At 37.7% G+C, this 16,595-nt stretch overlaps 1 protein-coding gene across 1 annotated transcript in view; it reads left to right on the forward strand.

The window, feature by feature from the left end:
• LOC121321877 (insulin-degrading enzyme) overlaps positions 1 to 16,595 on the forward strand; it is a 43,392-nt gene that overhangs the window by 11,790 nt on the left and 15,007 nt on the right. The window contains exons 6-15 of the mRNA XM_041261188.1: positions 2,803 to 2,915; positions 3,435 to 3,597; positions 5,175 to 5,267; positions 5,381 to 5,472; positions 7,105 to 7,185; positions 8,192 to 8,295; positions 11,131 to 11,233; positions 12,542 to 12,664; positions 12,953 to 13,035; positions 13,772 to 13,916. Coding sequence (XP_041117122.1) covers positions 2,803 to 2,915; positions 3,435 to 3,597; positions 5,175 to 5,267; positions 5,381 to 5,472; positions 7,105 to 7,185; positions 8,192 to 8,295; positions 11,131 to 11,233; positions 12,542 to 12,664; positions 12,953 to 13,035; positions 13,772 to 13,916 — 1,100 coding nt within the window. The remainder of the gene's footprint in view (positions 1 to 2,802; positions 2,916 to 3,434; positions 3,598 to 5,174; positions 5,268 to 5,380; positions 5,473 to 7,104; positions 7,186 to 8,191; positions 8,296 to 11,130; positions 11,234 to 12,541; positions 12,665 to 12,952; positions 13,036 to 13,771; positions 13,917 to 16,595) is intronic.

Consider the following 16,595-nt stretch of genomic DNA (forward strand, 5'->3'; position numbering starts at 1 on the left):
TATTTGTTGAGCTCTGGTGTTTTGTCTAGTAATGAATGTGTGTTGTCTATTACTTTCCTCTCTAATATTGCAATGTAACTCTCATTCTGTTATTTATTGGCTGCGTTCCAGGAAAAAAACAAAACCCTGTTGTCATAGCATAGATAAACATTTTTGCTTTTTATAATATATATATATATATATATATATATATATATATATATATATATATATATATATATATTTTTAAGAGCACAGCAGAGGCTAGATATCGGCATGACTAGGGAATTAATATATGCACACAGGCGATGACATGCATTTTATTTTGCGGCAAAACAACTAAACAATGTGTAAAATAGATAAAATAAATAATTGCTATGGGCTATGGGGCCAAGGTTACATGGGTTTATGTTATCACTGACATAAATCCAACAGGATGTTATGTTTTCTTTTCCAATTTTAGTTCATGAGAAGAATAGTTGCGGTAATTGGTATTATTGAGGTGTACTTGCTGCTTTTTTATTGTTTTTTTGTAAAAGCTTGACATCCTGTGAGTTAAGAAAAGGCTTAATACAAAGCTTGTTTTGTTAACATTGTCTTTGTTTTCTCAAATTAATAATCGTACCCGGGTAGTAAAAAGAGACAGATTTAAAACCCGACGGGTACCCATCAAATCAACAGTACAAAGGACATGCTTGAACTCAGGATTTAAAGGATGTGTTGCAGTAAGAATACCTCTGTTAAGAAAGGGGAACAAGACTAAAAGGCTAAAATATGCACAAGAACACAGAAATTGGACTATGGAACAATGATCAAAGGTGCTTTGGACTGTTGATGAATGGACAACGACACCTGTGCCTTCTGCCAGTTCTGTTGTCAATTTAACGCATGGTTTCTTTATATTCCTTTAGGATATGATTTTCAAGTATTGCTCATCCTTTTTAGACAGCTTTTTGGGTCTTCCAGACTTGGGTTTGTCAATTACAGATGATGTTTACAGATCTGTACTTGTTGATTATAGTTTCAATAGCACACCTTGAATATCGAGTGATGCGAGCTATTTCACTCAACGTTTTTCCTTCATGCAAGTCAAGGTTGTTATAATAGTATAAATTAGTGGAGGATTTGTGTAAATTGTTGATGCTCATAATGCATCAGAGAAGAAAAACGCAATACGTCTAAGATTTGCACAGCAGGGAGTAGTAGTAGTCGCAGTAGTAGTAGTACTTACTACACATTTGGTTCCTGAAAGTCGCATTGTAAGTCGAAGCACATTTTCCCATAGGAGCAATGTTATAAATTGGAGTTATGTTAATGACTCTTCAGCCAGATAATATAGTTTTACAAAAATGACCCGTTTATATTGTACCCATGCAAATATTTATTTAACTCTTTACACTCAGCCAGGTGGTTATGTGCATATTACTCAGACACCTACCTGGCTTGTTTAAAACTACAGACTAGGGGCTTTCCAATGACATATTCAGTGTGTGTATGCAGTACTGCGAGCAGAAAATATGATCGCATGAATTTAAGCCCCTCATCATGTGACAGAGTTCACAGCTTAGGTTTCGTTTTGAGTCAATTGCTCTTATCAGACATTGTTAAAGGCAAAAAAAACAAAAACAAAACAGTTACATGCATAAAAAAAAAACGGTAGACTAAGACAAAACTACAACTCAAATACAAAAATAAAGTGCTTCAGTAAAGTACAGATCCCGAAAACAAATACTTAAGTAGTGTAACAAAGTTTTTCTACTTTGTTACTTTCCACCCCTGCTCAATAGTCTTGCTAAGCTTTATTCAGTGCATGTTGCAAGTTAACCTTTACAGTGTCATAAATGCAGTGTATTCTACACATTACAGAGGGGTGGGAAGGCAGTTTGTAGTCAGGCTCAAGACAGGTGACGACAAAATACTTGTCCTTCCACAACTGAAACTGGTAAACAGTCTATTGCAATCGTCTCTGCTACAAGATCAGTTATTTTATCTGCCCTTACCGGATCACAAAAGCTATGGTGTGCTAATTGTGTTATCCTGGGCTGACGCACTTGGGCAGAGACTTCATCTAGCTGGTAGTAGGTCCAAACAGGACTTCTCTTTTTAATGCTTGAATGAGGCATTTTGTACTTGCTTGTAATTCAGTCTTTACCGACACAAACGACATCTGTATGTATTAGGCTTGCATGCTGCGTTCTACCAGTCTTCTCTGACTGGCTAAAGATTAATCGTGTGGTGGACTGGAGGAGGGGTGGGGCAAGCCTAAGGTGCAGAGGATGTAAAAATAACTGAATGGGTATGTTTTGAAGGGGGTATGCGTATAATTAAAATGTAAAACAAAAATATTTCATTTAATTTACTGTTTAAACTCTTCCAACCTTAATTGAAATATATATGATATTTTTTAATAACAGGGTATTACCTTTGCGTAATCATTGGCAGACAATGGCACCTCCAGCAATACAGTGATGTTGGGATAGATGTTGCAATACAATGGTATTGGGACAGATATTGCAGAGGTCCTGAAGGAGTATACTGCAGTGGATTACCAGTTCACTTTATGTTACTATTAATATGAAAATGCGGTATGACAGAAAATCCCACTGCGGTGCCATTCTACCATTGCATTTTAGTGCCACTGCCGCATTGAAAACCATTTGGTAGAGGTTGTTTACCAGGTTTGTTGGATGAAGGATGATTGAAAAACAGAAAAACCTTGAAGGACTTGAGGCTGGAAGTATTGTTAAGGTACAGGATATTTTAAGCAGCCTGACAGATGGCTAGTGGAACTGACGATGACCCTTTTTTTAATTTCCTTCCCAGAGTCCCTGGATGACTTGACCAGCATGGTTGTGAAGCTGTTTTCGGAGGTAGAGAACAAAAATGTCCCGGTTCCTGAGTTTCCAGAGCACCCGTTCCAAGAGGAGCACCTTAGAGTAAGTTTAAGTAACTTTTTTCTGGTTAATTTCAGAGAGGATAAATGTAACACTGTTATAAATACATACACAGCAGGGGCAGCTATAGGGAAAGGGGGGTTCAAATACGTGCAAATGGGTAAATAAGAAATGAGGACAGCTGTGCTTGGGACCATTTTGATAATCAAAGTATAACTTAATTCTAGATTTCATCATTGCCATCACAGTGGAGCCTAAACTATTCACACACCACAGGAAAAGTTAATGTATTTTAGCATGGAATGTTCAAACAGTTTTCCCCTTACTGTGTAAATTTAAGGATGCTTCAGTTTAGTTTACTACTTCTAAATGTTTAGCCATTCCCTGAACATTTAAGCTAAACTGATATTGGCCACTAAATATGGCCGCAAAAAAAGTCCTACAGCAGACAACTTATAAGTAGCTATAATAGCCAAATGGTATGCTCCATAGGTTGAGCTGTCATAGCATGCCTATGTCAAAAGGTGTCCGCTTACATTTTTTTTTTACTTTTTTTTTTAGCAATTTTATAAGGTGGTGCCTATTAAGGATATCCGAAACCTGTATGTCACATTCCCCATTCCGGACCTTCAGAAGCATTACAAATCAAACCCGGGTCACTATCTGGGTCATCTCATTGGACATGAAGGACCTGGGAGCCTGCTGTCAGAGCTCAAATCCAAAGGTACAGTAACAGCCACAAATATTGGAGATCAATGCTGATGATTTTCAAACAGCTTTCATCTCATAAACCATTTTGAGATACAGGCTTCATATTAGTGTTATAGGTATTCTTTACATTTTGTACCCAGCTGAAACCTGTGACTGTCTTGATTCATTTTCCACAAGTCTGCTCCGTTAACAGTAGAACCGTCGGATTTTCGAACTTGGAACCACCACATGGGTCATTTTTAAACTGCTTTGTTAAGAAAATGAAAGACATACTATCAGATGCAACTCATAAGTTTTATTCATGAACATCCTATTTAACATTTGCATCGCAGAAACACTGTATTTTATATGGAAAATTAAACATAAAAGGCTTTATTTTCAAAGTAAGTGCATATACAGCAAGACTACAAACAGTGAAAAAAATTAAAATATATATACATTTCAAAAGAAACTGGTATGTACATATACCCGTGTACAGGTGTAAACGGGTAGATGTACATAAAAAACTGAAACAGAGATCACTGATCCTAATACTACATAAAAAGAAAATATAGCACTACTTCCGATATGACGGCTGCATCGTACTGTATGAAGCATATGCAGGCTGTGTGCCTGCATCCAGGAGCTGTGTTGTAAATACAGACGCAGTTCCATTGAATATTATTGTGTAAACTGGTACATACAAACCTATAAAACCAAATACTTTTTTTCTAAAAGTAATATTAAAAAATATATATATATAACATATTTTTCATATTAGGCACAAGTCGTTATCCTAGCTGTCATTTCAGTTTGCTATATGCATCTGCCTGCAGCTTGCCGTAGTCCATCAAAATGGCTACTTTCAAGATTAAGTATTTTCTTTTGATATATTCCCAGTTGCATTTCTGGAACAAAACGAAGGATTGATGTCTCCCAGGTACATTGAGAAATAAAGCATTTAGGCATTCACTGAGTTGGCATCTTGGAGCAATTGTACAATTCCACAATCTGTCTCGTAGTCAGTCTACAAACAAAGAAACAAAAAAAAGACACGTGCTAGGAGGAGGAAGCGTGTCTTGTTTGCATTTACAAAACAAAAATAAAAAATTTAGAAGTTTTTACGTTATATAAAAAAAAAAAGACATGTATTGTAATGCATGGGTCAAATTGACCCACGTGGCGGTTCTAGGTAGAACTGTTTATAACTTTATCATTTTTGCGATTCTGGCTAATCAAATGGCGTTATGTCAAAAACAGACATCCATATACGATTTACAATGGAAGAGCAATTAACATTTTAAATCCAAAATGGGTCAAATTAACCTGCGTGGCGGTTCTAGTGTTAAAGAGAAGGGCCAGGGCTATACTAGAGAGATAGTGTCATCCAAGTACAGTCATTATTGTTAGTTCTTTGAGAGACAGGGGTGCTGGAACTAGGTGTACTGGGGATGCGGTAGCACCCCTGGCTTGGCATGGCTTACATCATATACAGGGGTTACCATTTTGTTTAATGGCTTACAGTACCGCCACTTTAAAAATTGTTCCAGTGCCACTGTTGAGAGATATACCACTTTACTATGCAGTAATGGTTTCTGTTTGTTTTCGAAGGCTGGGTAAATACCCTTGTTGGGGGTCAGAAAGAAGGGGCAAAAGGATTCATGTTTTTCATCATCAATGTAGACCTGACTGAAGAAGGACTTTGTAAGTATGAGCACTGTGCCGTACTTTTATTTAAGAGCAAATTTGAAGTGCCGTCTGTTTGCCAAATCTTTTTGGACAAACATCCTCTAACGTTTTTTTTTTTTTCTCCACAGTACATGTTGAAGATATCATTTTTCACATGTTTCAGTACATCCAGAAGTTGCGCACTGAAGGACCTCAAGAGTGGGTTTTCCAGGAGTGCAAGGTATACACCGTAATCACTGTTTATAAATAATGCATTTCTCTTAGAAGTGTTTTGATACCAATACTGCACTGAATTATTTATCTGTATCTTATAGGGGTTTATCAAATAACCATGTGACTAGTAGGAGACGCAGCAAGTGGTCAAATCCTCATGCGATAGTCATGTGTCAAGCACTAGCGAAACGTTCACCTTGCTCAGTCTAGGACCGACGAGTCACCATTGTTTTATATTCACAAAATACTCGTGATTCCACAACTAATGATATATAAACTAGGTTCGATAATTCAACGACTGACCAACCGTTTAAAAACTTAAAAAACAAAAAACATTACGTTAAATTTTTTTTTTGTTTACGTCAAGCAAAAATTTGAGACCAGCTTATAAAACTTTGTACAAGTTAATGATTTTAATCTTGTACAATTACAGTGCCTATGTCAGCCTATTGTAACCCCCCCCCCCCCCCCCCCCCCCCCCCCCCCCCCCCCCTTTTTGATTTACACAACCTACTCAACACTTTGAAGAGGCAAGATAATTTTTATTGTGAAACAAGAGTTAATGAAAAAAACAAACAAAACTGAAATGTCTTTGTTAGATAAATATTCAGCCCCCCCGCTGAGTCAATACTTGGTAGAACCACCTTTGGCAGCAATTACAACTGTAAGTCTTTTGGGGTAAGTCTACCAGGTTTACCCAGTCTTCTTGGCAAAATTGTTCAAGCTCTTGTTAAATTGGATTGGGATTGTAGGTGGTCAGCAATCTTCAAGTCTTGCAATAGATTCTCAATCAGATTTGTCCGGGCTTTGACTGGGTCACTCTAGGATATTCATTTTCTTGTTTTTACACCACTCCAGTGTCGCTTTGGCTGTGTCCTTGGGGCCATTGTCCTGCTGAAAGGTGAATCTCTATTCTAGTCTTAGGTCTTTTGCAGACTGAAGCAGGTTTTCCTCAAGGATTTGCCTGTATTTAGCTCCATCCATTTTGCCCTCTACCTTGACAAGCTTTCCAGTCCCTGCCAATAAAAAACATCCACTGCCACCATGCCACTGTGCTGCCACCGCCATGCTTCACAGTAGGGATGGTGTTACCTGGGTAATGTGCTGTGTCAGACATAACGCTTTGCATTTAGGCCCAATAGTTCAATTTTTGTTTCATCAGACCACAGAATCTTTTGCCACAGCTTTTCAGAGTCTCCAAAATGCCTTTTTGCAAATTCCAAGCGGGATTTTACATGGGCTTTTTTCAGAAATGGCTTCCTTCTTGCCACTCTTCCATACAGGCCAGATTTTTTCATACATTGAAAGTGTTGAGTAGGTTGTGTAAATCGAAGGGAAAAAAATCCCATTTAAATGCATCAAGATTTCAGGTGGTAACACAACAAACTGTGAAAACATCCAACATCATTTCTGTTAAACCAGGCATTTGATCATATGACTACAAATTTTAGGCAGTTGACGTTAAAAAATGCCCAAATCCTTGAGCTCTAAAGGTTACGTGGTTGTCTTGACAGAATGACTAACGTAACAGTTGCCCATGTTAAATTGCATGTGAATAAAGACCATTTTGAGTCTCCTGAGCAGTTAAAACATTTTTCTTTTTAATGTATTAATGTTTTGTTTGTCTTTTACGTTTCAGGATTTGAATACTGTGGCATTTAGGTTTAAAGATAAAGAACGCCCTCGTGGGTACACTTCAAAAGTAGCTGGGATGTTGCACGTAGGTTCTTTGTCTTTTTAATAAACAGTATTTTTTTGCTACTTTGGATAGCCTGCTACAAAATGCCTAGCCCTAGTGTTGCTTCCATGTAACATATTGAAAATATATTTCCAGAAATAACACAAGGAAGTATATGCAGCTCTTTTAAGCGTGAAGAAAATGTGCATTGGCTTACATTGTATATCTGCTTGTATTTTACAGTCATATACACACAGCATTGTTTTAAAAGGGGGCAAAATCAAGAACTATGAAGCTGGTTTAAAATCATGGTTTTTAGACCAGTGACGATGGAAGATTCAAAGCAGTTAAGACAAACTGTAAAACACTTAATTGCAAGATATGTAGAAGACACTAGTAAAGTTAGTATGAGAGTCATTAAGAAAAGCGATTTGTCGGTTGTTTTTTGTTTACTAATTTCTTTTAGTATTTCTAAATATTGAAAAGGGACATGTTTGACTCCTTTCTTTTACATAATCACAGTGCCCTAGTATAGTAGGTTTTCAAAACTATTTTGCTACTTATTTTTATCATGCTGTTTCTGGTAGGTAAAATGTTAAGAGCTCTAAAAATCAAAGAAATTCATTCAAATAGGCAAATGCTTCGGCTATGGTTTTAGTACTTCTAAAAGCAAAGCTTTCTTTCATAGGTCATAGGAGTATTTGAACTAGTTAACTGCCTTTTATTTGTGCATGCTTTATCCACAGTATTCTTTTACAGTAGGGGTCAGTATAACACTGTGTTGCTTTTAGGAACAACATTAATGATGGGTACAAAATTCTACTGATATGTTGTTTTAAAATTTATTTAACTTTTTTGGCTTTTTGATGATCAAAGTATTTGGATAGACCCCAAACCTCACATTTGACTTGCCCTTGGTCTCGTAGTGATTTATCACTGTGTCTAACCTTACGGCTTCATGGAATGCCCTTCTTGCTTGTTCAATGTGCAGTATTTTTCCACCCCCATGTTTGCAGAATGTAAGCACTGATCTGTCCTTCTGTTTCAGTATTACCCTCTTGAGGAGGTGCTTGCTGCAGAGTACCTGCTGGAAGACTTCAGGCCTGACCTCATTGAAATGGTGCTGGATAAACTGAGACCAGAGAACATGAGGTCAGTCTGCCCAGGTTTCCATTAATACCAATCTGTGTGACACTGGCTGGGTCTGTGCTTTAGATATGGGTCGGTTAACCTTGCAGGTGCTTTAAAGAAGTACCAAATAACAAAACAAGCCAACTTAAAGATAACTGACTGTTATAATGGGAAATATGATTATAAATTTGTTTGGTACTTGCTATAAGAATATTAATACTATCAAAACATTAACCAATATTTTAGAATATTCTCACTCCAAGGATATTTGGTGGTAGTGTTGGCAATTCTAGATAACCTAATAGGTAATTTTGTTTTGTCACAGATTTTATTGGGTACTTTCTTTTAAATTAATTCCAGCTACAGTGGTTACTGCATTTCAAGTGTTTCTCTCTTTTTTTTTCTTTTTTAACGTAATGTCTTTAAAGCAGCTGTACCAGAACCTAAAATAATTACAGCCACCTTCAGGGAAGGTGCAGGTGGAAATCTGAAGCAAAGTTTGTTCTTTTGAATGACCAGTTCCCAAAACTGACTTGAGATGCTGTATTCAGTAATCCGTTGCATAGCTGACTGCGGTGGGACCAGAGTAAGGGTGGATATGTACAAAGGCAGATGAATGAATCCTGTTTTAAACACCATTATACACAGCTGTAACAATTACCGTATTCACACATTTATTGTTTTGATTCCGCTTTTATTAGAGAGCTCCCCTGTTTGTTTAGAGAGATACAGGGTATTCGTGCTTGTGATGGAGGTTGAAGTTGATACGCCTCGCAGGTGAACAGGATTTATTTTTACATAACAACACACTGAACAACTATTGTGACTGTCAGCAATGGCAGTGCACACAGCACATACAACACAGTGTACAAAAACTTTTGTAGGATGTACAGTATCTGAACTAATTTTCTCTGTTGAGCAAATTAACGTTGCTGAAGAGGTTGATCATGGCGGATGAACGGTTCGGGCAGATAAGCAAAGGATTACTGTAATACAAAAACAGAATACATGTGAGCCTGTACCCTTTTCAACCTGGTGCCTGACCAGTAGGTGTTGCTGTGCTGCGGTGAGGACAACCAACCCCTGTCTTAGATTGCAGTCTGGCCTCAGCCTGATCCTGCTTATAAACTTTTCTCTCTCAGAAATGTCTTATCATACAAGCTTTAAAATACTGAAGTTGTATGTTAATTATCTTCTGAAGAGAGCCTTGTGCTTGACATTTACAAAGTGATAAGAAGCTACTTCTATGCTCGGGTGATCATGAGAAGCTGAAGGTGAACGTTCCTTTCTTATTCGTTAACGTTGCTTCTACTCATTAACGCACTAAAGGGATTCTTTTTTACAGTGACTCTAATAAGGTATTTTTACAATTTCTCAGCAGTGCAAACTGGTCTTTATTTCTGTTCTTGTAATTTAGTTCTTTCCGTGGCAGCTACAGCAGAGAGTGATAATGAGCATGGTTAATTGGAAAATACAGCTGGAACCCCACTTGGCAGTAGGCAGTTCATTAAATGCAGTAACTGATATCCCCCTTAAGGGCATACATTGTCCAAAATGTGCACAATTTGTTAGTCTACAAAGAGCATAGCAAGTAAGGGCATGCATTTACTGTACTGGTGTTAAATTGTGCTCCTTGATTCCTGACCTAGTTAGTAACCAGATTTTGTGTGCGTGTTTGTGTCTATAAACACAAACGCAGGTCCCAGAGTGACTTCCCTTCTTGCAGTCAGGTGAGCGCAGGTTTGCGTCCTGGCTGCGAAGTTGCCGGTCTTTGCTGGGGATCGCGGAGGGCGTTGCAGTGGCTCTGGCACTCCCATCGGTTAGGGAGGCAAAACTGGAAGGGGCTGTTTCTCCTCGTCGCACTTCAGTGGACCCTACCGGCCCGACGCCTAGTGAGCTCAGGCAAACACCTGCAGGGCTGGCCTTTGTCCTCCGGTAGCTCGCTGACGTCCTCTTTCGAGTTCCTGGGTGTAGAAGAGGAAGCTGGCATGTTTGTCGGACAGGAGAACACCCACTGAACCTTCAGTTCTCCTAAGATGTGTGGGGAAAAAATAACTGTACATTCTAAATGTTGTACATCCCGACAATTAAAAAAAAAAAAAAAAAAAAAAAAACTAGTATCTGGTGATGACAAAGTGCAAATACCCGACATTACAGTCTATGCGAGAAAGGTGCTGGGTATAAAACAGTTATATCTCTCTGTTACAAAAGTGAAGGTATAGATTTAACAGTGATATTGGTCTATCTGTGTCAGACTAGAGCTAGAGCCTTTTACAAGCAGTCCTTCCTATTATAGGACATCATCAAAAAGTCATGATGTGAATATTTAATATCTGCTGCAGTCTCTTGCGCTATGCAGGTATTCATTTGTGCTTCAGATACCTGTTGGGCAGCTTGTAGCTGCTGTCTAATCTATACAATACAGGCTAGTGCCTGCAGTGTGTTAAATAAAATTGTTGTTTGCAAAAGGCTGAGCTCTGAGCAAAGCAGACTTCAATCCCTTTTTTTTTTTCTTCCCATACTCGTGTTAAATGGAAAATAATGTAACCTGAAACCTTTGGCTGTGTAGTCAGAAAACCTGTTTATTATTCCTAGCTGGAGATGTAGTGGAGGCAACCATCCTTCAATATGTGTCGCATACACATTTTTACAAGCATCTGGAGAACCACATAATTTTCTGTGGAGTACTAACCAGGCCCAGCCCTGCTTAGTTGAGATCAAGCTACAGACTCCTAATTCTCCTCTCCCTAACTTGCTTTTGGCTCAAAGGCGATGTGATGGCAGTAGAACACAGTATATGTATGTGTGTAAGATCTGCATTAAAACACCTTTCTGTTTTTTTTTTTTTTTTTCTAGGGTGGCAGTAGTTTCTAAATCATTTGAAGGACAAACTGATAAGACAGAAGAATGGTATGGGACACAGTACAAGCAGGAAGCTCTTCCAGAAGAGACCATCAAGGTGAGATGTGCTTAGAATTGGAATTTGATTACATCAGCCAGCAGAGAGAGAATGAAGTGCCCAGTTCACTTAGTGAAGTTTCCATTCAGTTTGACTATCCAGTCCCTCCGTCTGTCACCAGAGTAATGTGGAACAGTTTCTTGTAACACAAGGCTTTGTGATTGAAATTCAGGTGCAGGCTTTCAGGAAGCATGTTGGTTTGAATTGCGTCATTGTAATTGTAGGATAAGTTTAAAAATGCTATAATCTTCTAATATATGGATAAGTACTGTAATTGTATCTCAGCCCAAACACAAAAGTCATAATAAGTGCTATGGCGACACCTAACCAAATTCTGACTTTCCCAGCTATTTTTCTTGGAATTCTCTGTAGGTCTTTTAAACTGCTGGCAGTGGTTGTTTATTTACAAAAAATTCCAAACACTGAATGTCCCTTTTTTGAAATTGACTACTACAAGACCAAGAAAACGAAAACACAACAAAGAAACTGACTGGGTTTTCAATTTTATTTGTGTGATGTTTTACTGTTTTAAAACTAGAAACCTATTCATTTTAATAAAAGTCATGGAGTCTGTATATTATAAAAGATTCTGTAAATTATTTTCTGCTGTAGTTGCATGTCAAGGTTCATCTGAACCCCTAGATGCAATTATAACCTTGTAATCCTTGGCCTTTTTAAAGAGAATTCAAAGCAAGGCTTCAAAATCCATGTAGAAATGATTTCTCCTGAATAAAAGTTAAGTTGTGTGATTTATGACAATCAGGATTATGTTTTAAAGAAAAAAATGAGATATGGACAACACAGGAAATAGGACATTGTACTATAATAATGATCCTTTCAATGACAATAAATTATTGTACTCTGTACTAATGAATGAAAATATTTGATCTGTATAATCTGTTACGTCTGTAAGATGTGTTGCATTCCCTCACCAGACCTGCGGTCAATTGTAATTTATAACTACAATTACAGAAAGATTGCTGAAATTACAATGATATTTTGTTCACTTACAGCTTTGTTGCAGTAATTATAATAACAGGTAACATCAACTACACACTAACACGTTTCGTTTATTCTAACTAACGAAGCACTACATCACAAACACAGACTTATCTGGTGTAGTTACTACAGTAATGCAGGTGTTCCTATGTTCAGTTGAAATGACACTGTAATTGCAATTCATTCTGAATTAGTTACAAGTGTAATTGACCCCAGGTCTGCCCCTCACCCCAATTTAAATGTTGTGGAGGACCCCATTAAGTCAGCTATAAGAAGTTGTAACTTTTTGTTTGTTTTGTTTTGATGTAGAAGTGGCAAAATGCTGACCTAAATGGAAAGTTTAAGCTCCCCATGAAGAATGAATTTATCCCTACGAACTTTGAAATTTATCCCCTGGAAAAGGATGCTCCTTCATTCCCTTCTCTTATAAAGGTACAGGACTTTGTTCACAGTATCTGTTCAATACATTTGAATGCAAATGACCCAGGAAAAGTAATGAGTTTTCTACGGTAAAGGTTAAGAATGTGAAATTTGTTAATGTAAAGAGTTTGCCTATTACCCAGGTCTTTACTAATGAGTCCATGTTTAAAATGGCTGTTCTATAGGTGTGTCCTATAAATACAATAGCCTACATAACAAACCATTGGGGTGTAAACTTTAACGTGTAACTGGATGTAAGATTGAACACTGCAATTAATACACATTCACCTTTCACTACAGGACACTGCAATGAGCAAAGTGTGGTTTAAACAGGATGACAAATTCTTCCTGCCAAAAGCTTGCCTCAACTTTGAATTTTTCAGGTATGTGCACGGATCTAATTCTTGGAGCAGTGTGCTATTCCATATTTAGGAAGGTTGTATGTATTATATAAGGACATGCATGTTCTTGTATCTTATGAAGCTGTCGGGTAACTGATCGATGTTGTAGAGTCCTTATTCTTTATCTGTATCACTTGACTGATGGGACTAGGTGGGGTGGGGCAGGGGGGTTCTTTCAGATTGGATTGTTAAATCGGAGAACTGATTGTATTTTACATTGCACTTCAGTTTCTTTTTGTTATATAAAATGTTTAAATGGTGGTCTCAGTTGCCATGATTTTCTTGCTCGATTGTTTTACATGAATAGGTCAGTTTCATGTCATGCCCAGTTTACTTGTTTTTACTGAACTCCTAAAAATCTAATTGGCTAAATGTTAACTGTAAAATGCAATGTATACCGAAGTACTGTAAAGTCTGTTCTAAAGATCTAAACAGTGGCAGATTTGAACAGAAGCCTATTTAACTCTGTATCAATCCTGCTTGTGCACCCAGGGGTGATTTGTTAAGCCACTTAAATAATGCTACATGCAACAGAAATACTGTACAAGGACCGCATTAAAACAGGTTTAGAAATTCAGTTTAGATCATTAAAATAGACCTGCTTGTATTTTAATGGAGACATGTTTGTGTCTGTTATATATGGTCCAGTGATAGGGGATTGAAAACCCACATGGGATGGGTGAGGGGAATAAGTCTTAATTGTGACATTCTCTTTCAGCCCATTTGCTTATGTGGATCCATTGCATTGTAACATGGCCTATTTGTACCTTGAGCTCCTCAAAGATTCTCTCAACGAGTATGCATATGCAGCAGAGTTAGCTGGCTTGAGCTATGACCTTCAAAATACCATCTATGGGATGTATGTAAGTACTCGGACATAAACTGATTAGTTGAAGAAGCAGCAAGTGATTTATGTTTTCCATGATGGTTTAAAACTTTTTTTAAATTGGGGATTTTATTTTGTTTATGTGCCAGCAGAGTAATGTATATAAAAATATAAGACGGCTAAACTGATTTTGGAGGCAGACTATGAATTTATATATTTTGACACGCTGACCAGTCACAATCTTGGATCTTTAAAGTATACTAATTATTCATTTTGGGGTGAGCTACATCCATTTATTAAGAAAGTTCACCCTGCTTTTCAACCAAATGGTCCATGTGGCCAACATGATTTTCTGTTTTCTTTCTGATTTAGTTCCTGTGAAGAATAGTCATCGCAGTTGTTGTTACTGAGGTGTCCATGCCGCTGTTATTGTTTTCTATAAAGCTTGATATCTCTGCATAATACAAAGCTTGTTTTATTAACATTGTCTTAATTACGTCGGCCAGAGACCTGCGCTTACAACTGTATTGTCATATTTTCTACTTTTTCTTTAAATTCTCAAATTAATAATCAAGCCTGGGTAGTAAAAGGAAACCTGCTGCAGTCTGGCTCCCTGTGCCGACCTCTAACTTAATATTGTTATTTGTAGTATTGTTGTTGTTCGATAACAGTATTTTAATATGATTATTTTGTTCTATTTTTATTTCACCAAAATTAAAAATACGTTTGCAAATTTTTGGTTAACATCTTATTTTATTTTTTGCTTGCCAATCATATTTAATATCAAATCTTATTTAATAAAAACATAAGAACATAAAGTTTACAAACGAGAGGAGGCCATTCGGCCCATCTTGCTCGTTTTATTGATCCCAGAATCTCATCAAGCAACTTCTTGATGGCTTCCAGGGTGCCAGCTTCAACAACATTACTAGGAGTTGGTTCCAGATTCTTACTGGGGAGGTGATGGAGCCTTCTGATCTAATATTGCCATAAAATCCATGACAATGTGTGCATTGCAGGGTGTCTTGACATCAAGTCAAAAAGAGTTTGAATACCTTCGCCCCCCCAGGGGACCTATTTTTTAACTTGTCCCAACAGGGGGTAGGAGTCTAAAGTCTATCTGAAATGTGAGGAAAAACAGTTTCTTTTCAATGTTCTTGTATTTTTCATCAATAAACCCTTCACTGTTTACATTAAATGGTATTCCTAAGCAATCTGCTGGATTCTTAGTACTTCAAAGTGAGCATTTGTATGCCAAATATTTGCATCTCCTGCCATGTTTTCAACAATTTTAGGTACCTTTACAGTTTTTTAAGGTTTATCGACTATTATTTTAGGTTGTGGTCTTAGTTTACTTTATGCACAACAGCATTCCACTGTACAGTAATTCATAACTTCAGTTACATCTGCTTTGATATAGGATCACGACACCAGTACATTATAAGACAACTATTTTGGCATGAGAAGCCAGCTCTGCCCCTGATGGTGCCTGATTGCAGTCAGTTCCATTGCTTTTAGGCAGAAGAGACTTAAATTCCAAAGTGCAGGTTCTGTCTCGAACACAATAGGGATTTGGTCGTGACCCAAAAATCATGCTGAATTATACAGAATGCCGGTGTGTAGAAGGGTTTTACTCTGCATTTAAGTTAAGGAACTTCATTTATGAGCACAAAGTATCCATTTAAAGTAAAACTTAATTATGCAAATCTAGATCTAATGCTTAATTAATATGCTTTAGTCTCCTTTTCAGTTTGAGCCTTAAAAAGGATACTAGTTAGATGCTTTCTTTGTGTGGCTTCAATGCCATGCCTGTAGTCAGCTATGAGGCACAGCTTAATTAAGACAAACAGCACAACGTCCACAAAACCACGTGATTTTTCATTATTCAATGACAAAGTACACATGCAAAAACGTATCGCACAAGCGTCGTCACTGGGCTTCTGGGTAGTGTAGTTTTCAAAGCAGTAATTTATTTTTAATAGGAGAATAACAGCGGTAAAGACAGGGTGTGCAGTTGCGCGATTATATTGGCCTGTGGCTTTTATAGAGTTAAGCATATGACTGCGTATTCAAGCGCGTGTGTGGAGGTATATTTTTCTAAGTGTGTGTTTGGGCAGTCGAGGGGCCCACCAGCCTTCATTTTCGGGGCGGACGGGGCGGAGTGGAGAGTCGCACACTCTACCTTCCTGCTGGCTCCACTACTGGGCACCGTGTAACTTTTTGGTAAATATTTTTTTGATGAGCACAAACTAACTGTACTTATCATATAGTAGTTTTAAACTTGGAAAAGAAAATCACTTGAAATGATGTTGGATTGCAGAGTCAGATTTACACTGATGTCGGGCAGAAGCGCCTTAAAAACAATGCCGGATTCCAGAATAGACAGGTTGCAGATTGTAGAGGGTATCAAGCAATTCACTTCAATAGGGATCAACCAAATCCTGGCATCCATAGATTTTGGTTCACCAAAATGGAAAATAGAAACCTCCTTGTTAGCTTCTTCAGCTATACACTTGTTTTTTCCTGATCACTCCCATCCTTTTTACCCACCTTCCTCCCATTGACATGTAAACCGGTCATTAGGCTGCATATACATTCTGTTAGTTTTCACATCCATGTTGGAGGTAGCGCACTCGCACCAAAACAAACAAAAAAAAATTTTCTTTCTTTTTGTTAGTCACTACCTATATGCCGACCCTCTCCATTGCAACATGAC

This window comes from Polyodon spathula, chromosome 10 (genome assembly GCF_017654505.1).
Source record: "Polyodon spathula isolate WHYD16114869_AA chromosome 10, ASM1765450v1, whole genome shotgun sequence".
In the NCBI taxonomy this organism is placed as follows: domain Eukaryota; kingdom Metazoa; phylum Chordata; class Actinopteri; order Acipenseriformes; family Polyodontidae; genus Polyodon; species Polyodon spathula.